At 40.9% G+C, this 25,317-nt stretch overlaps 1 protein-coding gene and 1 long non-coding RNA gene across 30 annotated transcripts in view; one reads left to right on the top strand and one right to left on the bottom strand.

Annotated features, from left to right (window-relative positions):
* msi2 (musashi RNA binding protein 2) overlaps positions 1–25,317 on the bottom strand; it is a 604,855-nt gene that overhangs the window by 77,671 nt on the left and 501,867 nt on the right. For 10 of the 28 annotated variants that reach the window (XM_062960125.1, XM_062960128.1, XM_062960149.1 and 7 more), the window contains 2 exons: positions 8,240–8,278; positions 137–160 (listed from right to left, as the gene is read on the bottom strand). The exons of 7 other annotated variants lie outside the window; for them this stretch is intronic. In XM_062960125.1, coding sequence (XP_062816195.1) covers positions 137–160; positions 8,240–8,278 — 63 coding nt within the window. Of the gene's footprint in view, positions 1–136; positions 161–8,239; positions 8,279–20,578; positions 20,830–21,872; positions 24,464–25,317 lie in introns of those variants that run through there. 11 more of the 28 variants (XM_062960126.1, XM_062960150.1, XM_062960131.1 and 8 more) reach the window with 4 other exon arrangements.
* Positions 1–25,317, top strand: part of LOC134293217 (uncharacterized) — a 291,557-nt gene that overhangs the window by 263,957 nt on the left and 2,283 nt on the right. The window contains exons 6-7 of one of the 2 annotated variants that reach the window (XR_010000236.1): positions 6,240–6,382; positions 23,841–24,451. This is a non-coding gene — a long non-coding RNA (uncharacterized LOC134293217). Of the gene's footprint in view, positions 1–6,239; positions 6,383–23,840; positions 24,452–25,317 lie in introns of those variants that run through there. The other variant, XR_010000237.1, reaches the window with a different exon arrangement.

Here is a 25,317-nt window from a genome sequence, read left to right as displayed (position 1 = left end):
CTACAAGCCTGCTAACTCTAGTTCTATCATCGTAGCTACATGTATTGCTATCAGGGGAGGGAAAAAACTGAATGACAGAAGTGACAGACTAAAGTGTGTCTAAACTACTGTAAAATATCAATTAAGATGGACATACTTGCATTTAAATATGGTAATAGGGCTGTTGGGGGAAAAAAGATTCCAGGTAAATAAGTTAAGAGTGTTCTCGTTCCAACTACCCTTTCATCCACCTCCCTCCTCTGCAAAATAAAATCCCATTTGCTTCAAAGAGGCGACCTGGTGGGGCTGAATGGAGACCAGGGTTGGAGAGGATGGACCATAAAAAGCAAAACTGCTGGCAGAACAGTGGTCAGTACTCAAATATATATATATATATATATATATATATATATATATATATATATATATATACACACACACACACACACACACACACACACACACACACACACACACACTAGCTTGGGGACCCGGCGGTGCCCGGGTCATTTGAGAAAGGCATTGTTTCCCTGTGTTCCAAGTTTAGTCAAGGTGCAGGGTCAGTGGGGGTCAGTGGGTGCAGGTGAACTATAACTCCCATATGAAAGTCCTATCATCCATGGTCCATCCCACTCTAAACAGCGCCAGGATATATAGTAGGTCATGGGGACTGTATGTGCCAAGTTTGGTCTTGATCAGACATTGGTGGGGGTTGCAGTGGTCTCAGGAAGTGAGTGAAGATACTGCAGTTCCCATCATCCATGGTCGAAACTCTTCCAAACCACACCAGGATGTAGTGTGGGTAATGGGGCCTCTGTGTGCCAAGTTTGGTACTGATTCGTCATTGGTGGGAGTCACGGTGCTCTAAGGAAGCCAGTGAAGGTATTGCAAGTCCCATCATCCATGGCTCATGCCCCTCCAAACAGCACCCAGGTGTAGAGTAGGACATGGGGACTCTATGTGCCAAGTTTGGTCTTGTTCAGGCATTGGTGGGGCTCGCAATGTTCTGAGGAAGTGAGTGAAGGTATTGCAATTCCCATCGTCCATGGTGCATCGTCCTCCAAACTTCACCAGGGTATAGAGTGGGTCATGGGCGCTCTGTGTTTCAAGTTTGGTCTTGATGAGTCATTTGTGGCAGGTGCAGTGGTGTCAGAAAGTGAGTAAAAGTACTGCAAATCCCATCATCCATGGTATAGCCTCCTCCAAACTGCACCAGGGTGTAAAGGGGGTCATGGGGGGTTCTGTCTGCCAAGTTTGGTCCAGTTATGTCACTGGTGGGCATCGCAGTGGCCTGTGGGAGTCGTAGCGATTAAAAGTACTACATATCCCATCACCCATGGTCCACCATCCCACAAATGGAACCAGAACATAAAGCACATCATGGGGGTTAAGCTTGTCAAGTTTGGGCCAGGTCTGTCGTTCCTGGTGGTCACAGTGGCCTGTGATAGTGGTGGCCAATCAGAAAGCTGCCACATACACACACACATACATACATACACCGCCCGCCACATACAAACATTGACTATTATCTCCTAAACTATGTAAAATTAACTATATACAACTACAGCAACAGTATTTATTACGGTCCATAGACCCATCAGTGAAACAGACCTTCGTTTATAAATGCTCCCATCTCATTTCTCAAGTTCATTTCACCAAATACCTGATACATCTGCATGGTTTCAAGGAATAACCCTATCGGAGGTTTCTTTCTTTCTCAACCTCGAGGAATTTTGCCCTTTTGAGAGTCACCTTGTGGCATCTGTTCTCTAAAAGATATCTAACAATGACAAAATTTGACTACGTTGCATTGCATAATTGCACTGCAATTAAATTTGTTCTATTGTTTCTATTTCCTTTCCCTCACAGGGGCATAGTCTTTGGGAGTAAGGCATTCCAGACAGGTCCCTCCTTATTATCCAAGATATTCGCTTATCCAAGCTTCTGCCGGCCCGTTTAGCTTGGATAAGTGAGACTCTACTGCATTGTGAAATTATGGTTTTTTTCTCAAAGTGACACACCACCCAAGTCATGCTAGGTTTTTTGGTGAATTTTGACACACCAAGTGTAAAAGGTTGCCCATCATTGCTCTAGAGGAAGCCTGCCACAGATGTTGGCGAAACACCAGGAGAGAATGCTTCTGGAACATGGCCATACAGTCGGAAAACTCACAGCAACCCAAACCAACATTGCTTGGCCAAAAGACACCAATGGGCATTCAAAAGGGACAACACTAGGCATTCAAAAGGGGCCGGGCTGTGGCGCAGCTGGCTAGTAACCAGCTACTATAAATCACTACTGACCGAGAGGTCATGAGTTCGAAGCCCGGGTCGGGTTAAGCCTCCGACCATTAAAAAAAATAATAAAAAAATAGCTCCGGCTTGCTGTTGACCTAGCAGCCCCGAAAGACAGTTGCATCTGTCAAGTAGGGAAAATTTAAGGTACGCTTTATGCGGGAGGCTAATTTAACTAATCTACAACACCATAAAACTGCTCACGAGGAAAAGAAGAGGAAGAACAGCCACCAATGGACGGTGAAGCAACAGCTCCCCCTGTGGCCGGAACCGTGAAGCTGGAAAGATGTTAAAAATGCCTCTGTGTCTGTCTAAAACTGAATGTTGTTTGTCATATATGTTGGCATTGAATGTTTGCCATATATGTGTTCATTGTAATCCGCCCTGAGTCCCCTTCGGAGTGAGAAGGGCGGAATATAAATACTGTAAATAAATAAATAAATAAACACTCACAATATTATTTTTAAAATCTTGGTGTCTTTTTGACAATCGGCTCTGCATCAAAATCCAAAATAAAACATTCAGAAAAGGGATCAAAAAAGGGATCCTGAGCTTTGGACTGTTTGTTGGCTTTCTTACTTTCGCACTTATAGATTCCCGGTATATTAAAGAGACATGTATTATTATTTTTCTAAGAGGAAGCATTATATAGCAAAAGATGGGGGGCGATAAAAACCGATGCCCGAGATACACTTTGTGGATTGGGCTTTAAAGTGCTGCCCCAGTCCAGCGATTTGCCTTTCCTTGAGATGGCAAAAGGTCCCCCGGGGCTCCCTCAGGGCGACTGCAGAGGGCTTTACAAAAATAACAATACTTTTTATGACCTCCCGTTGATAAAAGGAAGATTTCAAAGAGCGCCTGGAGCGATCGGCCTCCTGTGGCTCCGGCAATTCAGCGAGGAAGAGACGGCACTGCTCTGGACTCCTGCCGTATTGCCAGCCCCTCTCCAAATCAATTTCTAAACTTTGATCCTCTGTCTGTTTCCAACCTTCCTGGTGGTTGGGGCTTCTGGGAGCTGGAGTTCCAAACACCTGGAGGACCACTGTTTGGGAAGCATATATAGAGGACTAGCTGTGCCCGGCCACGCGTTGCTGTGGTGAAGTATGGTGGTATGGGAAATAAAGTATCTTATATTATTTGCTTAGAACTGGATTATATGAGGCCCCTTCTTCACAGCTGTTTAAAATGCACACTGAAGTGGATAATATGGCAGTGTGGAGTCAAGATAATCCAGTTTAAAGCAGATAATATAAGATTATAAATGGGTTATATAGCTGTGTGGAAGGGCCTTGAGTCTACACTGCCATATAATCCAGTGCAAATTAGATAATCTAAGTGAGGCCTAAATCTGCCTGTCCCCTAACTGAACCCTGGCTGTCCCTTGGCTGAGTTGGTTGCTAGGAGACCAAGTGGGTAGAGATTAGCCCTCTAAACTGGCAGCAATTGGATAAAAACAATTATTGCTCTCCCTCTAATTAGGATTTTATTTTTCTTTTCTTTTTGTTGTATCAACCTAGAGGCATGGATGATGGATTGTGTTGTCAAATTTCGAGGTTGGGGGGCCTGTAGTTTTGTTGTTTTGTGGGTCGCCGTGATGCCATCACTCATTTATATATATATAGATAAGTCAGGGCTCCTCAGACTGTTGGGGGGCCAGACTAGGATGAAATAGCCCAAAATTAGGATTGTTGTTGTGTGCCTTCAAGTTGTTTCACACTTGGGTCAACTCTAAGTCTAAAGCAGTGGATCCCAAACTTCTTTGGCCTACCGCCTCCTTTCCAGAAAAAATATTATTCAGTGCCCCCTGGAAAGGGGTGGGCGTGGCTCCTGCTCAAGAGGGCAGGGCCACAAATGAACCCTGCCTGTACCCTGGACCCATTGTGGCTGAGGAGGTTGTTGTGACACAAAGGAGGCGGAGCCTAAAGGGGGGGCTACCCTTCTGACTGGCAGCCAGGGGGAGAATGACTCTTCCTCATTCTCTGTAATTTGGACTTTATTTATATAGGGTTTTTTTTTTTTACTGAAAGACATCAGATGACTATGCCTTTTTGTGGCCAAATTTGGTGTGATTTGGTTCGGTGGTTTTGTTGTTTACTCCATGGGAAAAACGCACATTACGTTGCTGTGGCGTTGTCTGGTGGTGTTGTTGAGAACTTGTTGAGGTAGTGGTGGCATTGAATGTCTGTTGTATGGTTGTCTTTATGTTTAGTATGCATTTGGTTGTTTGTGTACTGTGAAAGTGGTGAGGGTAGAGGGGGTCAATGTCCCTGTGTAGTATTGTATAGTGTTTATACGTTGTCCATGTGTTGTGAATGCTTGGATTGTGTCCTGCTGCATAGTAGAAAGGGTTGGGCTGGATGGCCCTTAGGGGTCTCTCCAAACTCTTGTGCCTGTCCCCTGGGCTGAGTAGGTTGCTAGGAGACCAAGTGGGTGGAACTTAGCCTTGTAACTGGCAGCAATTGAATAAAAACAATTATTCCTCTACCTCTAATTAGGACTTTATTTTTCTTTTTTTGTTGTTGTATCAACCTAGAGCCGTGAATGATGGGTTGTGTTGTCAAATTTCGAGGTTGGGGGGCCTGTAGCTTTGTTGTTTTGTCCGCTGCCCTGATGCCATCACTCTTCTATATATATAGATATACTAGGTGTGCCCGGCCACGTGTTGCTGTGGCGAAGAATGGTGGTATATATTACAATAGAATCTCACTTATCCAACATTCGGTTATCCAATGTTCTGGATTATCCAATGCAGTCTGCCTTTTAGTAGTAAATGTTTTGTAGTCAGTGCTTTAAATTCATTGTGATATTTTGGTGGTAAATTTGTAATACAGTAATTACTACATAGTATTACTGTGCATGGAACTACCTTTTCTGTCAAATTTGTTTTGGTGCTTAATTTGTATAATGATTACCTAATTTGATGTTTAATTGGCTTTTCCTGAATCCCTTCTTATTATCCAACATATACACTTATCCAACATTCTACCGACCTGTTTATGTTAGATGAGTGAGACTGTACTGTATATTTATCATCTTACATTATCTGCTTAGAACTGGATCATACACAGCTCTATAAAATGCACACTGAAATGGATTACAGTAGAGTCTCACTTATCCAACATAAACGGGCCGGCAGAATGTTGGATAAGCGAATATGTTGGATAATAAGGAGGGATTAAGGATAAGCCTATTAAACATCAAATTAAGTTATGATTTCACAAATTAAGGACCAAAACATCATGTTAGACAACAAATTTGGAAGAAAAAGTAGTTCAATACCCAGTAATTCTATGTAGAAATTACTGTATTTATGAATTTAGCACCAAAATATCACGATATATTGAAAGCAATGACTACAAAAATGTGTTGGATAATCCAGAACGTTGGATAAGCGAGTGTTGGATAAGTGAGACTCTACTGTATATGGCAGTGTGGAGTCAAAATAATCCAGTTCAAAGCAGATAATATAAGATTATAAATGGGTTATATAGCTGTGTGAAAGGGCCTTGAGTCTACACTGCCATATAATCCAGTTAAAATCTGATAATCTGTATTTTATAGGCAGTGTGGAAGAGGCCTAAGTGAGGCTGTCCCCTGGGCTGAGTGGCTTGCTAGTAGACCAAGTGGGTGGAGCTTAGCCTTCTAATTGGCCGCAATTAGATAAAAACAATTATTCCTTCTCCCTCTAATTAGGACTTTATTTTCGTTTTCTTTTTGTTGTATGAACGTAGAGGCATGGATGAGGGGTTGTGCTGCCAAGTTTAGTGTTTCTGGGATGTGTAGTTTTGTTGTTTTGTCCTAGGCTGAATTTTTTTTATTATTTTATATATATAGATCATTAATATATTATATTATTATTAGTATAATATTTTATTACATTATAACATTTCATTACCCTTTTATATATATAGATATATAATTTGTATTGCCTGCTAATAGAGCTCCCACTTCTCTCCCAATGATCAGTGAAATGCAAAGAAAGATTTGGGCAAATGTTGACTGGCGTGAGGACTATGTTGAACTCCTCGCCGTGCTGTGCAAAGGAAGAACTCTTGGGCAAGTTCTGCGTTTCCCACAATCAAAAAAAGAAGGACAAGATGCGGCAAGTGGTAAGTGCAATCTTCCTAGTTTCTTGTATGTAGGCATTTGTTCGGTTCCTCTATTGCAGGGTTCCTCAAACTTTTTAAGCAGAGGGCCGGTCCACAATCCTTCAGACTGTGGAGGGGCCGAATTATCATTTGGGGGAAAAAAAGAACAAATTCCTATGCACACTGCACATGTCTTATTTGTAGTGCAAAACAACAACAATGAAAGTACAATACAATATTTAAAAATGAAAACAGTTGTAACCAACATAAACCTATCAGGATTTCAATGGGAAGTGTGGGCCTGCTACTGGCCAATGAGATAGTCAAGGGAATTAGGATTGTTGTTGTTGTGTGCCTTCAAGTCATTTCAGACTTTGGGTGAGCCGAAGTCTAAAATTATTTATTTATTAATTTACTACATTTCTTTATTACATTAATATCCCGCCCTTCTCACCCCGAAGGGGACTCAGAGCAGCTGTATGCACATACAATATATTATATTATTAGCATAGCAGAATATTAGCATTATATATTACTATATTGAACTATACCACTATACTGTAATATTATATGTAACTAGCTGTGCCTGGCCACGTGTTGCTGTGGCAAAGTGGTGGTGGTATTGGTTAAAAATGGTTGTGTAATTTTTATTTGACGTTATTTGTATTTTTTAATTAATTTTATTGTAAGTTATCTTTTTATCTATATATATAAAAGAGTAATGAAATTTCGGCCTAGGACAAAACAACAAAACTACACATCCCAGAAACACCAAACTTGGCAGCACAACCCCTCATCCATGCCTCTACGTTCATACAACAAAAAGAAAAGAAAAATAAAGTCCTAATTAGAGGGAGAGGAATAATTGTTTTTATCCAATTGCTGCCAGTTAGAAGGCTAAGCTCCACCCACTTGGTCTCCTAGCAACCCACTCAGCCAAGGGGACAGGCAGAGTTAGGCCTCACTTAAGCCTCTTCCACATTGCCTATAAGATACAGATTATCGGATTTTAACTGGATTATATGGCAGTGTAGACTCAAGGCTCTTCCACGCAGCTATATAACCCATTTATAATGGACTTAATGTCAGGGGAAAACCTTGACCCTTTACCTTAACTACCACCAATTCCTCAATACTTTATTTCCCATACCACCATACTTCGCCACAGCAACGCGTGGCCGGGCACAGCTAGTTTATTATATTTTATTATTTTCTTGTATTATTTTTAGTTATTTTCTGATATTATAGTATTTTATTGTATTAATTTTTTAGCGTTTTTATTTATTTTTTAGTGTTTTTTATTATTTCTTATTGGGTTGCTAGGAGACCAAGTTGGAGGAGCTTAGCCTTCTAACTGGCTGCAACTGAATAAAAGCAATTATTCCTCTCTCTCTAATTAGGACTTTATTTTTCTTTTCATTTTGTTGTATCAACCTAGAGCCATGGATGATGGGTTGTGTCGTCAAATTTCGAGGTTGGGAGGCCTGTAGTTTTGTTGTTTTGTGGGTCGCCGTGATGCCATCACTCTTTTATATATATAGATATATATCATATAATTAATATTATTATATGGTATTATTAGTATTATATTGTATAACATATTATTATCAATATTATATGTATATACAATATATTATATTATTTAAAATGATATAAAATATTATATTATAAAACGGAGGGCGGGGGCCAGGTAAATGACCTCGGAGGGCCGCATACTTTTGAAACAAAAGTAAACACTCACACGGCAAAGCTTTACAGAGATCATTAAAAGCACAACAGGGGTGCCCGTGATTGCATCGAGAGAGAAAGAGAATTCTACAGCAAAAAACGTTCAGTGGAAAAAGAAGCAGTTGGAAAACCAAAGTGTAATCAACTTGCCTGGGTAACTGGGTTTGATTGAAGATCCCACGGAAAGCACTAAAAATCCATAGAATCAGATACAGGCATTACTGGGCAGCACAGCAAGCTATAAACTAATTTAAGAAAAAATTGCACAACCTCTGCATTTCATCCCTTTCCCCTCCCTCCGCCCTCGCCTGTGTTCAAAATGCCAAACAGAGGAAGACAAACTCTCCTAGGAAATGACAAAAGACGGTTGTTGTGCTTCTGATGGATTAATCCTATTAACATTTTAAAACATCTGCCCAAGAGTGCTTTATTTTGACAGCCACGTTAAGTGTTTCCCTTTGTCTTGGAAACGCTGCCTTAGATCAAGCTTATTAAAATATATTTCACCAGGTCAGGAAATTAGTGCGTTTCGGGCTCAATGGTGCCGCACGTAATGAGGTCGGGATTATTAGAGAGGCTGTTACGGTATTCCAGGCACAGGTATCGACTCCAGCAGGAGCCGGGAAACAACCGAGGGGTCTGGGTTCCGGGTCTCGTGCACTTTGAGCCCCTTTCCTCTATACTAGTCTGTCATTTTATTGGTAGGCAGGCCATGAGCAGTCATCGCTGGCTTGCAAAGTGGACCTTTATCCAAATATTGCAGTCGTGGTGCAACAGTCAGAAACATTACAGGTTGTTGTTACTACCCCGAGAATGAAAGTGTGGAGATGTGGCAGGGATGGGATCTTTTTGATTAATTATATTATTATATACTAGCTGTGCTCGGCCACGCGTTGATGTGGTGTTGTCTGGTGGTGTTGGTGAGAAATTGTTGAGGTAGTGGTGGTATTGAATGTCTGTTGTATGGTTGTCTTTATGTTTAGTATGCATTTGGTTGTTTGTGTACTGTGAAAGTGGTGGGGGTAGAGGGGGTCTATGTCCCTGTGTAGTATTGTATAGTATTTATACGTTGTCCATGTGTTGTGAATGCTTGGATTGTGTCCTGCTGCATAGTAGAAAGGGTTGGGCTGGATGGCCCTTAGGGCTCTCTCCAAACTCTTGGATTCTATGCTTCTATTATTATTATTATTATTATTATTATTATTATTATTATTATTATCATCATCATCATCATCATCATCATCATCTTCATCACCATCATCATTATTATGTAGAGGCTGGGTGGCCATCTGTCAGGAGTGCTTGGATTGTGTCCTACTGCATGGTAGAAGGAAGTTGAGCTGGATGATCCTTAGGGGTCATTCCAAACCTTAGGATTGTATGATATTATTATTATTATTATTATTGTTATTATTATTATTATTATTATTATTATTATTATTATTATTATTATTAGTAGTAGTAGTAGTAGTAGTACAGTAGAGTCTCACTTATCCAAGCTAAACGGGCCAGCAGAAGCTTGGATAAGCAAATAACTTGGATAATAAGGAGGAATTAAGGAAAAGCCTATTAAACATCAAATTAGGTTATGATTTTACAAATTAAGCACCAAAACTTCATGTTATACAACAAATTTGACAGAAAAAGTAGTTCAATGCGCAGTAATGTTATGTTGTGATTACCGTATTTACGAATTTAGCACCAAAATATCACGATATATTGAAAACATTGACTACAAAAATGGCTTGGATTATCCAGAGGCTTGGATAAGTGAGGCTTGGATTAGTGAGACTCTACTGTATTACTATTGAGAGGCTGAGTGGCCATCTGTTGGGCTTGCTTGGATTGTGGCCTCCATGGCAGAATTGGGTTGGACTGGATTACCACAGTAATTGTTTGATATTACAGTAGAATCTCACATATCCAACATTCGCTTATCCAGTGTTCTGGATTATCCAATGCAGTCTGCCTTTTAGTAGTCAATGTTTCTGTAGTCAATGTTTTAAATTCATTGTGATATTTTGGTGCTAAATTTGTAAATACAGTAATTACTACATAGCAATACTGTGGATGGAACTACTTTTTCTGTCCAATTTGTTGTATAACATGATGTTTGGTGCTTAATTTGTATAATCATTACGTAATTTGATGTTTAATAGGCTTTTTCTGAATCCCTTCTTATTATCCAACATATTCACTTATCTAACGTTCTGCCGGCCTGTTTATGTTGGATAAGTGAGACTCTACTGTATATTTATAATCTTATATTATCTGCTTAGAACTGGATTATATGAGGCCCCTTCTTCACAGCTGTATAAAATGCACACTGAAGTGGATTATAGGGCAGTGTGGAGTCAAGATAATCCAGTTCAAAGCAGATAATATAAGATTATAAATGGGTTATATAGCTGTGTGGAAGGGCCTTGAGTCTACACTGCCATATAATCCAGTGCAAATTAGATAATCTGTGGAAGAGGCCTAAGTGAGGCCTAACTGTGCCTGTCCCCTGAGCTGAGTAGGTTGCTAGGAGACCAAGTGGGCGGAAGTTAGCCTTGTAACTGGCAGCAATTGAATAAAAACAATTATTCCTCTCCCTCTAATTAGGACTTTATTTTTCTTTTCTTTTTGTTGTATCAACCTAGAGCCGTGAATGATGGGTTGTGTTGTCAAATTTCGAGGTTGGGGGGCCTGTAGTTTTGTTGTTTTGTCCGCTGCTCTGATGCCATCACTCTTTTATATATATAGATATTTTATATCCGCTGCCACCAGTTGTGGAGATCTTAGGCAGAGGGGAATTTCTTTTTGAACCTTTTCTTTCTCTTCTTTTAATTATCTTTAGATGGTAGCGTTAAGTTAGTCTAGAATATATGTGTGACAGAGGCTTGGATGTTGAAAGAAAATAATAAGTTTATTTCAGGCACAGAGCTTGGTGGTTACAGTATTTCTTCTTTAAAGGCACTTAGATAATGGTTGCTTCTCAGAGTTAAACTTTCTTAATCAGTTGCAAATATAACATGATGAATACACTTTCAAAATACTTGCTCCTTTCCCTTTCCAACCAAAGCTATCAACTGATCACTTTGGATCTAACTGGGATTACTTCCCCTTACTACTCAGACTCTACAAATAAACCTAAACAAGTTACTTTACTTGCTTAATTTGACCCAACTAGAGAACTGAGTTTCCCTGGTTTCCCTAACATGGAACCAGTGCCTTCCCTGTGACTAAAAATCACAGACTAAACTGTTTTTAAAACATTCCCTCCTTTTCTTCCAAACGGCAGTTGGCTCCACCCTCAGAATGCTGAGCTGGTCCGCCCTTGTTTTCATTGTTTCCTTGATTTGTATTGTAATGGATATTATTATTTATTGTATTGTTCACTGTGTTTTGATGTGTTGTTCTTTTATATGCTGTTTATATTGTATTGTTCTGGGCATGGCCCCATGTAAGCCGCCCCGAGTCCTCATTGGGGAGATGGTGGTGGGGTATAAATAAAGTTTTATTATTATTATTATTATTATTATTATTATTATTATTATTATTATTATATTACCATCCCCCACGCACTAGTAACTAATACTTACCCTTACAAACATAGTCAAACATGACTTTTAAAACGAAATTAAACATAACATCCATAAATCAAAATAAAAACACTCTTCTTTACAGAAAGAAAGAGTGGTTGCATGTGTTGTCAAAGGCTTTCATGGCCAGAATCATTGGGTTGCTGTGAGTTTTCCGGGCCATGTTCCCGAAGGTAGTGAGGTCTGTTGGAAACTAGACAAATGGGGTTATTTATCGGTGGAATGATGTCCAGGGTACACGAAAGAACTCTCTTCTGCTTGAATGTTGCAATTGGCCACCTAGCTTAGTATTTAATGGCTTTGTAGCTTCAAAGCCTGGCTGTTTCCTGCCTGGTAAAAGCTAAAGGTTTTCCTGTTCACTCTGCCCATGCGTCTGGGCTCGCTTTGGTGAGTACAGTAGAGTCTCACTTATCCAACGTTCTGGATTATCCAACACATTTTTGTAGTCAATGTTTTCAAAATATCGTGATATTTTGGTGCTAAATTTGTAAATACAGTAATTATTAGGCATGTCCGATCGATGAAAAAAATGTTTCAATTCTCATTTCTAAAGTAGGGGGCGCTGGAGCTTTGATATAGAAAGTATTTCCGATTGTTTCACCTAAAAGTTTCAGATATTTCCGAAAATTTGTAATGATTCTAAATGTTTCTAAAATGGCGGACGTGCATGCACAATCGCCAAAAAAAAAAAAAAGGAATCCGGGGGGACTTTTACAGGGCTCTCCCGCCCTCATTTCTTGAGCTATCCTCATCAACCCTAGCCCCCACCTTTGCGTCCATCGTGGAAGCTTCTTATTGGCCGGGGAGCGGCAGCCATGTTAGGCTGCGCTAAGCTCCCATTCTAGGTAGGTTGCAGAAACAAAATATTTTTAAAAATATTTTTAAAAATATATTAAAAACATTTGGGGGGGGGGTAATTAACTAAATATTAAGAGACAATTAGAGAATGGGCCAACAATGGTTCGAATTACATTGCTGGTTGCGCTGTGAGACAATGTCTCGGAATGCGTATCAAAAAGCGAGAACAATCGGAAATAATTCCGATATACGATTCAAAACGATTTTTTGGACATGTCTAGTAATTACTACATAGTATTACTACGTATTGAACTACTTTTTCTGTCAAATTTGTTGTATAACATTGTATATAAACCTCTCTTGACTAGTTTCCAACAGGCCTCACAACCTCTGAGGATGCCTGCCATAGATGTGGATGAAACGTCAGGAGAGAATGCTTCCGGAACATGGCAGTATAGCCTGGAAAACTCACAGTGATTCTGGACATGAAATCCTTCAAAAACACATGCTGCTAGGCCCATAAATACCTATAGTATTTATTTGCATGCTAAAAAAAGCAACCCTCTTTTGGACAATTCCTCTGCCTGGATGTTTGGAGCCAGAATCATTTGATCCTCGTCCTGCTCTGGGGTAATCCCTCCGCACATGCGTCTGGGCTCGCTCCGGTGCGTAATTGCTCACGCAACATCTCCCGGCAGCTGCATCTGTGGTCTTTTCCAAACTGCTTTCAGACGCATTTGGAAGGGGCTTGATGAAAAAAAACCACTCTTTGGAAAGATTTAAAAATCATTTCAGTTCATGCTGATACAGTGGAGAGTGGGACAATGCAAACCGCAGCCTGTTCTGACTATTAATTCAGGAAAATGGCACGAAAGGGGGCAGTGGGGAGGACTTATTCTTACTCTTATCTGAGTCGGTCCAGATTTCGAGGTACACATAAAAACAGAGTTGGGAGAATAGCTCATCGAATCCAATTCTCTTCCCAATGCAGGAATTCCAGCTAAAGCATCCTTAGTAAGCACGAGGGTTGAATGAAAAGCAACTCCTCAACAGATATGGGGCAGGGACTGGCTTGTTCAGTAGACTCTCCTCTACAGTTCCATTTGGCGGGAAGTCTTAGCATTGAATGGTTGTGTTGTTAAAGTGCGAAGTATGGAACCCTGAGCAGACGGGGAAGCCTTAGCATTGAACGGTTGTGTTGTTAAAGTGCGAAGTATGGAACCCTGAGCAGACGGGGAAGTCTTAGCATTGAACGGTTGTGTTGTTAAAGTGCAAAGTATGGAACCCTGCGCAGACGGAGAAGCCTTAGCATTGAACGGTTGTGTTGTTAATGTGCGAAGTATGGAACCCTGAGCAGACGGGGAAGCCTTAGCATTGAACGGTTGTGTTGTTAAAGTGCGAAGGATGGAACCCTGCGTAGATGGAGAAGCCTTAGCATTGAATGGTTGTGTTGTTAAAGTGCGAAGTATGGAACCCTGAGCAGACGGAGAAGCCTTAGCATTGAACGGTTGTGTTGTTAAAGTGCGAAGTATGGAACCCTGAGCAGACGGGGAAGCCTTAGCATTGAACGGTTGTGTTGTTAAAGTGCAAAGTATGGAACCCTGTTCACTAAGGAATATATGCACCATTAGACCTGGTACGTATTTTAAGACTGTAGACTAAGCCTCTCTGTAGTCATGTCCAAAGATTAGCAAATCTAGAAAAATAAAAGCTAGGCATTGGATGCCGAGAACAATCCAGGCATCGGAGGCTGAAGCCTGCCACACAACTGTGTGATTTAGTGCTATTTTATGGCCTCCTTTTATTTCACGATACCCTTTTATATTACGAGTGTTTAATGATGCCGCCTTTACGGCTACAGGAAGTTTCCTATCAAGCTGCCAGGCAGCTATAAAGCCCTCGCAGAAAAGCCTTGTAAAACCCTCATTACCCCCAAAGCCCCGGCATTTAGGGGAAAACTAAACAGGCACTCATACGGTTAGCTGGAGAAAACCATCGAAAACGAATCAAGACCTAGAAAATGGGGGAACCAGGAGTAAGTAGAGTTTCAAAACAGCCCAGGATTCACTTAAGGACCACTTAATGGAAAGCATTATGGTGCAGTGGGTTAAACCCTTGTGCCGGCTGAACTGCTGACTTAAAGTATTGAGGAATTGGTTGTAGTAAAGTAAAGGGCAAAATACAGTAATTACTACATAGCATTACTGCGCATGTCAAATTTTTTTCTGTCAAATTTGTTGTATAACATGATGTTTTGGTGCTTAATTTGTATAATCATTGCCTAATTTGATGTTTAATCAGCTTTTCCTGAATCCCTTCTTATTATCCAACATATTCGCTTATCCAACGTTCTGCCAGCCTATTTATGTTGGATAAGTGACTCTACTGTATATTTATAATCTTATATTATCTGCTTAGAACTGGATTATATGAGGCCTCTTCTACACAGCTGGATAAAATGCACACTGAAGTGGATTATATGGCAATGTGGACTCAAGATAATCCAGTGCAAAGCAGATAATATAAGATTATAAATGGGTTATATAGCTGTGTGAGTCTACACTGCCATATAATCCAGTGCAAATTAGATAATCTGTGGAAGAGGCCTAAGTGAGGCCTAACTCTGCCTGTCCCCTGGGCTGAGTGGGTTGCTAGGAGACCAAATGGGTTATATAGCTGTGTGGAAGGGCCTTGAGTCTACACTGCCATATAATCCAGTGCAAATTAGATAATCCGTGGAAGAGGCCTAAGTGAAGCCTAACTCTGCCTGTCCCCTGGGCTGAGTGGGTTGCTAGGAGACCAAATGGGTTATATAGCTGTGTGGAAGGGCCTTGAGTCTACACTGTCATAGAGTCATAGAATAGTAGAGTTGGAAGAGACCTCATGGGCCATCTAGTCCAACCCCCCGCTAAGAAGCAGGAAATCGCATTCAAAGCACCCCCGACAGATGGCCATCCAGCCTCTGCTTAAAAGCTTCCAAGGAAGGAGCCTCCACCACGGCGCCGGGGAGAGAGTTCCACTGTCGAACAGCCTTTCTCACAGTGAGGAAGTTCTTCCTGATGTTCAGGCGGAATCTCTTTCCTGGAGTTTGAAGCCACTGTTCCCTTGTGTCCTTGTCTGCAGGGCAGCAGAAAACAAGCTTGCTCCCTCCTCCCTATGACTTCCCCTCACATATTTGTACATGGCTATCATGTCTCCTCTCAGCCTTCTCTTCTGCAGGCTAAACATGCCCAGCTCTTTAAGCCGCTCCTCATAGGGCTTGTTCTCCAGACCCTTAATCATTTTAGTCGCCCTCCTCTGGACGCTTTCCAGCTGCCATATAATCCAGTGCAAATTAGATAATCTGTGGAAGAGGCCTAAGTGAGGCCTAACTCTGCCTGTCCCCTGGGCTGAGTGGGTTGCTAGGAGACCAAATGAGTTATATAGCTGTGTGGAAGGGCCTTGAATCTACACTGCCATATAATCCAGTGCAAATTAGATAATCTGTAGAAGAGGCCTAAGTGAGGCCTAACTCTGCCTGTCCCCTGGGCTGAGTGGGTTGCTAGGAGACCAAGTGGGCGGAGCTTAGCCTTCTAACTGGCAGCAATTGGATAAAAACAATTATTCCTCTCCCTCTAATTAGGACTTTATTTTTCTTTTCTTTTTTGTTGTATGAATGTAGAGGCATGGTTGTGCTGCCAAGTTTAGTGTTTCTGGGATGTGTAATTTTGTTTTGTCCTATGCCGAAATTTCATTACCCTTATATAGATAGATAGATAGATAGATAGATAGATAGATAGATAGATAGATAGATAGATAGATAGATATTCCAAGAGGCTCCTGATGGCACAGTGGGTTAAACCACGGAACTGCTGAACTTGCTGACCGAAAGGTTGGCAGTTCGAATCCAGGGAGTGGAATGAGCACCCGCTGTTAGCCTCAGCTTCTGCCAACCTAGCAGTTTGAAAACATGCAAGTGTGAGTAGATGAATAGGTACTGCTCCGGCGGGAAGGTAACGGCGCTCCATGCAGTCATGCCAGTGGTCTATGGACAACGCCGGCTCTTACAACCCTTATTATTATTATTATTATTATTATTATTATTAATAATAATAATAATAATATTGTGGCTGGGAGGCCATCTGTCAGGGGTGCTTTGCTTGTGCTTTTGGTGCACAGAGGCAGAAGGGGGTTGGGCTTATTATCCAACGTTCTGGATTATCCAACACATTTCTGTAGTCAATGTTTTCAGTATATCATGATATTTTGGCGCGAAATTCGTAAATACAGTAATTACTGTGTATTGAACTACTTTTTCTGCCAGATTTGTTGTCTAACATGATGTTTTGGTGCTTAATTTGTAAAATCATAACCTAATTTGATGTTTAATAGGCTTCTCATTAATCTCTCCTTATTATCCAACATATTCGCTTATACAACATTCTGCTGGCCCGTTTATGTTGGATAAGTGAGACTCTACTGTATGTGGGTGAAACGTCAGGAGAGAATGCTTTTGGAACATGGCCAGACAGCCCGGAAAACTCACAGTAACCCTATAACTTCATTATCTTTCTTCAAATTATGTATTATGTGCCCTATCAAAATATTGTGCAGGAAATAGGTATTCCTCCTCCAAATTTGAATTATTTGTACAACGGTGGATGCATTTTCCTACTTTGTGGGCACCCGTGGATGCTGGCTTTGGTTTCATTTTAGCTGCGTGGAAACCAGAGACCATTTCACGGAACGTAAGACACATTTCACCCATTCAGTCAGACATGTATATCTGCAAGTCATTACGTTAAACAACAAACAAAATTTCCTTTACCAAAAAAAGGTGTTTATAGTAGAAAAGGATGGCAGTGCAAGTGGTATGGGATGTAAGATATGACCAAGGGGTTGAAGACTAGCAATGAAACATTTCTTCCACCATGCAATACACCAGCCTCTCATGTCCCTCCTTATATTCAATACTAGCCATTTCTAGCTTCTGGGAGCCCTTCTTTGACTGAAACAGCTACATGCAAATAGCCCAGGGGTCCCCAAACTAAGGCCCGGGGGCCAGATGCGGCCCTCCAAATTCATTGACATGGCCCCTGTCCTAAACTTTAGACTTAGGGTTGACCTAAGTCTACCTGGTCTTTGGAGGTCTCTTTGCTTACTTATAGCCTTATGAGATCGTTGGTCTTTGGAGGTGTCTTTGCTTAGCTATGGCCATATGAGACCATCTAGATGGCTTTTGGAGGTCACTTTCATTACCTATGGTCATATGAGACCGTCTAGATGGCATTTGAGGGTGCCTTTCCGTACCTATGGTCTTATGAGACCATCTAGATGACTTTTGGAGGTCACTGTCCTTACCTATGGTCCTATGAGAGCATCTAGATGGCTTTTGGAGGTCTCATTGCTTATCTATGGTCTTATGAGACCATCTAGATGGCTTTTGGAGGTCACTTTCATTACCTATGGTCATATGAGACCGTCTAGATGGCATTTGAGGGTGCCTTTCCGTACCTATGGTCTTATGAGACCATCTAGATGGCTTTTGGAGGTCACTGTCCTTACCTATGGTGTTATGAGACCATCTAGATGGCTTTTGGAGGTCGCTGTCCTTACCTATGGTCCTATGAGAGCATCTAGATGGCTTTTGGAGGTCACTGTCCTTACCTGTGGTCTTATGAGAGCATCTAGATGGCTTTTGGGGGTCACTGTCCTTACCTGTGGTCTTATGAGACCATCTAGATGGCTTTTGGAGGTCACTGTCCTTACCTATGGTCCTATGAGAGCATCTAGATGGCTTTTGGAGGTCACTGTCCTTACCTGTGGTCTTATGAGAGCATCTAGATGGCTTTTGGAGGTCGCTGTCCTTACCTGTGGTCTTATGAGACCATCTAGATGGCTTTTGGGGGTCACTGTCCTTACCTGTGGTCCTATGAGAGCATCTAGATGGCTTTTGGAGGTCACTGTCCTTACCTATGGTCCTATGAGAGCATATAGATGGCTTTTGGAGGTCGCTGTCCTTACCTGTGGTCTTATGAGACCATCTAGATGGCTTTTGGAGGTCACTGTCCTTACCTATGGTCCTATGAGAGCATCTAGATGGCTTTTGGGGGTCACTGTCCTTACCTGTGGTCTTATGAGACCATCTAGATGGCTTTTGGAGGTCACCTTCCTTACCTATGGTCCTATGAGACCATCTAGATGGTCTTTGAGGATCCCTTTCCTTATCTATGGTCTTATGAGACTATCTAGATGGTCTTTGGAGGTCTCTTTGCTTACCTATGGTCTTATGAGAGCATACCAAACTAAGGTGCATGGGCTGGATGTGCTCCCCCAAGGTCATTGACGTGGCCTCTGTCCTAAACTATAGACTTAGGGTTGACCTAAGTCTGAAATGACTTGAAGGCATACAACAACAACAATCCTAATTTTGGATTATTTCATCCTAGTCCGGCCCCCCAATGGAACAACGGCTTCAAAATACAGGAAAGGAGATTCCACCTGAACATTAGGAAGAATTTCCTCAGTGAGAGAGAGCTGTTCAGCAGTGGAACTCTCTGGAACGTGGTGGAGGCTCTGTCTTTGGAGGCTTTTAAACAGAGGCTGGATGGCCATCTGTCAGGGGTGCTTTGAATGTGATTTCCTGCTTCTTAGCAGACGTCATGAAAGGAGAGAGTGAGCCCCTGAATATTTTTACAGATTGACCCTGCCTAAACTGACTGATTCAACCATATGATTCAATGCTATAAACAAAGTATTCACTCGAAAGTGTTCATACAAGAACACATTACATGGTATCATCATGTAAGGTTGTGCATTTGGGGTAAACCTTGACCCGTTTTGTGTCCCGGCTTTTGTTGTGGGCCCCAAACCGTGTTTTAGGAATCTCCCGAAATCGGGAGGGCATATGTTTTCAGTTTGGGATCTGGAAAGGTCTGTTTTCTGTGCTTCCCACCCACGCTGTTTCTACTCTAGAGGAGGAGCTCAGCTGCAGGCACTGGCAGGCACGCACTCTTTCCAGACCTCCCTGTACACTATGCCACACACTCTCTCTCTTCGGAAAGAGACCACATGTGTAGCATGATCTGCAGGCTTGGAAAGCGTATGCACCTGCCAGTGCCTGCAGCTTAGCACCTCTTATTATAGAGTGAGAGGCGCTTGGCTGCAGGTAGTGGAAGGTGTGCATGCTTTCCGGGCCTTCACACCACACATACACTCTCTTTTGAAGGAGAGTGTGTATACGGCGTGGCATGCAGGCCCAGAAAGCGCATGCACCTGCCAGTGCCTGCAGCTGAACACCTCTTATTATAGAGTGAGAGGCGCTTGGCTGCAGGTAGTGGAAGGTGTGCATGCTTTCCGGGCCTTCACACCACACATACACTCTCTTTTGAAGGAGAGTGTGCATACGGCATGGCGTGCAGGCCTGGAAAGCACACGCGCCTACAGCTGAACGCCTCTTACTCTAGAGTAAGAGGCGTTTACCTGAAGGCACTGCAAGCGCACATGCTTGCCGGGCCTGCACGCCACGCCACACACACACTCTCTTTCCAAGGCAAGGAGGCAAGTTCTGGGAGGCGTCCAGCTTGCTTTCATGTCAAGCTGATTTTCGTGCTCCCGAAGAAAGACACGAAACGGTAGAACCGAATGCCATGCACAACTCTAATATCATGGAATGGAGTACTATTACTTGAGGTCATTAACACTGTGTATCACTCGGTCCCAAAGGCAGAGACCAAGGTGTGATGGATGGAAAGGATGCACATGTTTTAGAGTTGGAAGCTATCCCACCACCACCACCAGGATGTAAGATAAACAACCCTATAAACAACACAGCCAAACTGTAAAAACCTCATTGAGTGAGTTGTTAGGATATCTGAACTTGGGCATACCAGACTGGTGTGTCCCTTTTCAGATTGCTGTTTCATACTCTTGGGGATCTCTTTCTTTGTGTCTTTTAAGTATAAAACTACATATTGGGCCGGGCTATTGTAACCACCAGTTGCAATAAATCTTAACAATCGAAAGGTTGGCAGTTCGAAGCCCGGGTCAGGGTGAGCACCTGACCTTCAACCCAGCTCACTGCCCATCTAGCAGATCGAAAACACTTGAGTAAATAAATAGGTACTGCTTAAGCAGGAAGGTATTTTAATGATACCATAATGGAAATACCAGAAAAATGTCAGCATTCAAAAAAGGGAGGAAGTCTGTGAACAGGGCTCTTCGACATAGAGGATGGCGGAATTGAGCACAACCTTCAGGACGGCGAAGATGGGAAATGCCTATAGACCTCTATCTGTTGTCGATCCTTTCTGTGTCTTAACGGCATTGAATGTTTGCTGTATATGTGTTCTGTGATCTGCCCTGAGTACAGTATAAATACTGTAAATAAATAATAAGTAATATATATAAAAATAATATTAAAATAAATAAATAATATTTATAAAAATTATAAATAATAATACATTGTTATGATAAGGAAGATAGTGTTCACTATTAATCTTCATACACTCTTAACGTAGATATTTAGATGAAAACATTTTGAATTGAGGAGCAACATGGTGATCCCGATTCTGTTCGGAATCGATCTCCTGAACTAAATTCTGATCGGAATCGATCTCCTGAACTAAATTCTGATCGAAATCGATCTCCTGAACTAAATTCTGTTTGGAATTGATCTCCTGAACTAAATTCGGATCAGAATCTATCTCCTGAACTAAATTCTGTTTGGAATCGATCTCCTGAACTAAATTCTGATCGGAATCGATCTCCTGAACTAAATTCTCATCGGAATCGATCTCCTGAACTAAATTCTGATCGGAATCGATCTCCTGAACTAAATTCTGATCGGAATCGATCTCCTGACCTAAATTCTGATCGGAATCGATCTCCTGAACTAAATTCTGATCGGAATCGATCTCCTGAACTAAATTCTGATCGGAATCGATCTCCTGACCTAAATTCTGATCGGAATCGATCTCCTGAACTAAATTCTGATCGGAATCGATCTCCTGAACTAAATTCTGATCGGAATCGATCTCCTGAACTAAATTCTGTTTGGAATCAATCTCCTGAACTAAATTCTGATCGGAATCGATCTCCTGAACTAAATTCTGATCGGAATCGATCTCCTGAACTAAATTCTGTTTGGAATCGATCTCCTGAACTAAATTCTGATCGGAATCGATCTCCTGAACTAAATTCTGATCGGAATCGATCTCCTGAACTAAATTCTGTTCGGAATCGATCTCCTGAACTAAAGTTATGTTAAGCATGCATCTACTCCATTCTACCTGATTCATTAGCTGTATTTGAGTGGGTGTCATACATGTTAATATTCAGTACTATTTCACGGATATTGGTACTGGTTATTTGGTACATCCCAGATAGAAGAGGAAGCTAAGAGAGAAGAGAAACACAGCTCGTCTATTGTAACAATTTATTATCATTTTTGTCTAGCTCGGTTACTTACAGGAATCTTTTCCAAAATCAAAAAGAGAAAGAAAAAAAAAAAAGAAGAAAGGTACAGAGGAACTACGTAAACGAAATCAAAAGAAAGAAAGAAAAATCATACAACAATTAAAACGTTTGCAAAAGTCATGCATACTAGGGCAATATCATAATGCAAAGCAAATTATAGCAAAAAAACAAAACAAAATAATTTTTTTAAAAAACCATACAAGTTTTAAAAGACAGCTTGCAAAAAAAAAGGATAAAATTAATTACATCAAGCACCATCAGTAAATGAACAGCACAGCTCTGTCGGTAGTGACTTTGACATCATAAACAAAGAAATTAAACAGATATTGTAAAATGCATTACAGTCATCCCTACTGTAAGCATGCAACCAATTTCTCACAAACGCATAAAGAGGGGGGGCTCGTTTTGATTGGATTTTTGTTGCTTTTTGGAGATATCCGTGTGTATCGGATCTTCTCTCAGCGAGAAAACCAGCTGTGCTAGTTTATTGTACCAGAAGCATTCTCTCCTGACGCTTCGCCCACATCTATGGCAGGCCTCCTCAGAAGTTGTGAGGTCTGTTGGAAACTAGACAAGTGGGGTGTGTGTGTATGTATATATATATATATGTGTGTGTGTGTGTGTGTGTGTATATATATATATATATATCTACAGTTTTATCCGCAGGTTCTACTGCATTTTGGTAAATGTTATAATTTTTATAATTACAATTTTATTAGCTGGGATTGTATGTGGGTTGTTGTTTTTATACTTACGTCACTGTGGATAAACTTATGTATTGTTGTTTATATGTGGCACTTGGGGTGCTTCTGTGAGCCGCCCCAATTCCCTTCGGGGAGATGGTGGCAGGGTATAAACAAAGATTATAATAATTATTATGATTACTCCTACTACTATCATTATTAATATTATTTTTATTTATTCATTTATTTATTTGAGTCCCCCTAGGGTGAGAAAGGCAGGGTAAAAAATGTTGCAAATTTATTTGCGACATTTATATTCCGCCCTTCTCACCCGGAAGGGGACTCAGGGCGGCTTACAAGCCATACCTACATACAATATATTATATTATTCGTATAGCACAATATAAGCATTATATATTGCTATATTGTACTATAACACTATATTGTAATATTATTACATGTAGTATAAATATACCCTTATAATAGTATATTATTATTATTATTATTATTATTATTATTATTATTGTTATATTGTATCACATTATAATATTATGACTTGGCACACAGACCCAACATTGCCAAATCTGCATACTGATGGGGTTTGAGAGTGATTGGCCTTGACATCCTTGCATGTCAAGGAACTTTCCATGCAATGTTTTCTTGTGCCAGCTGTCAGTTCTAGTTTGTAGTGCGGTTTTCTTGTACTGGTTTTTTGTCTGCTGTGCTTTGAGGAGTTTCTGTTTTTTTACTTCAATCAAAAATATTATTATTATTATTATTATTATTATTATTATTATTATTATTATTATTATTATTATTATGTTGCAATTGGCCACCTTGATTAGCCTTGAAAAACAGAGGAATTCCAGTATGAAACAATCAGGGGCTGCTAACATCTCCCGACAAAGGATTCCCCCAGGCAGGAAGCAACCAGGCTGCAAGGCCATTCAGTGCCAATCAAGGTGGACAATTGCAACATTCACACTTCCCTGCAACAGACAAGAGTTCTTTCTCATTCCACTTTGTGTTTTATATGCCCAACCCCTTTTATCTCCTGTATTTTTTACTCATTTGTTCTGATTTTATCTGTTTTATTGTATTTTTATAATGTTTAAATTGTTTATTTTATTTGTTTTGTTTTGATATTCATTGTAATTGCTTTATTCTGTTTTGTTTTGGCCGCCCTGGCGGGATAGAAAAATTAAGTATTCTTATTATTATTATTCCTAGTTTCCAACAGACCTCACAACCTCTGAGGATGCCTGCCATGGATGTGGGTGAAACGTCAGGAGAGAATGCTTCTGGAACATGGCTATACAGCAACCTAATTGATTGACTATTTGGGAAGAGCCGATGGGAAGCCGTGTCCTTGCTGGCTTCCGAGATGGGCCAAAACGAACATTTCGAGACACGGACCATCATTTTGTGTTTCTTTCCCGAGGAGTTTGTGAGAAATTGTTCTGCTGCCGCTCCCACAAAAGCCAGCCCGGGTGTGAGTTAACATTCCAAGGTGGATATTTAAAAAAAATAAAATCATACAAAACAAGAGGAAAGCAAAACCAGAAAGCAAAATCAGAAAAAACAGGAAAAGATATGGATTTTTTGTTTTTTCTTGCAAAAGACCAAAGTCCAGCCAGGAAAAAGGAGTCAGTAAGAGCAGCACTTTTGTTTTGTTCGGTGGACACCGCTATTAATATAGGGACCACCCAAGTGTTTTTTTTTTTTTTTTTGCTGTCTTTCTCTTTCTCTCTCTCTTTCTCTCTCATTAGCACTGTAGTGAACCCCGATTAATTTGTTATGCATCTTTAAGAACTAGTTGATAAAAATTATGTCTTGTGAAATCGGCAAATAGTCTGCAAAGTGAAATAAGAACAGAAATTAATAGATTAAACTGAAAAGATAAAGGTTCAGATTTTTTTTAAAAGGGGGGGAATAAGGAGAGCAAGCAATTGCAATCAGTTTGTTGTCAAAAGGCTGGAATCACTGGGTTGCTGTGAGTTTTCCGGGCTGTCTGGCCATGTCCCAGAAGCATTCTCTCCTGACGTTTTGCCCACATCCATGGCAGGCATCCCTAGAAGTTGTGAGCTCCGTTGGGAACTAGGCAAGTGGGGTTTATAGATCTGTGGAAAGTCCAGGGTGGGAGAAATAATAATAATAATAATAATAATAATAATAATAATAATAATAATAATAATAATCAACTTTATTTATACCCCGCCATCATCTCCCCAACGGGGACTCGGGGCGGCTTACATGGGGCCATGCCCAGAAAACATGCCCAAAAAACTCTTGTCCATTGGAGGCAAGTGTGAATGTTGCCATTGGCCACCTTGACTAGCATTGAATGGCCTTGCAGCTTCAAAGCCTGACTGCTTCCTGCCTGGGGGAATCCTTTGTTGGGAGGTGTTAGCTGGCCCTGATTCATGTCTGGAATTCCTCTGATTTTCAAGGCTAGTTGAGGTGGCCAATTGCAACATAATAACAACAACAACAACAACAACAACAGACATTGACAAAATCACGATCTGCCATCTGCAAAAGGCCACCCTGCTGGGATCTGCGCGCATCATCTTAAAATACATCACACAGTCCTAGACACTTGGGAAGTGTTCGACTTGTGATTTTGTGATATGAAATCCAGCATATCTTGTTTGCTGTGTCATAATAATAATAATAATAATAATAATAATAATAATAATAATAATAC

This window comes from Anolis carolinensis, unplaced genomic scaffold (assembly GCF_035594765.1).
Source record: "Anolis carolinensis isolate JA03-04 unplaced genomic scaffold, rAnoCar3.1.pri scaffold_7, whole genome shotgun sequence".
NCBI classification, from domain to species: Eukaryota; Metazoa; Chordata; class Lepidosauria; order Squamata; family Dactyloidae; genus Anolis; species Anolis carolinensis.
The sequence above is the reverse complement of the archived record's forward strand: the minus strand, read 5'-3'. Positions and strand labels throughout refer to the sequence as shown.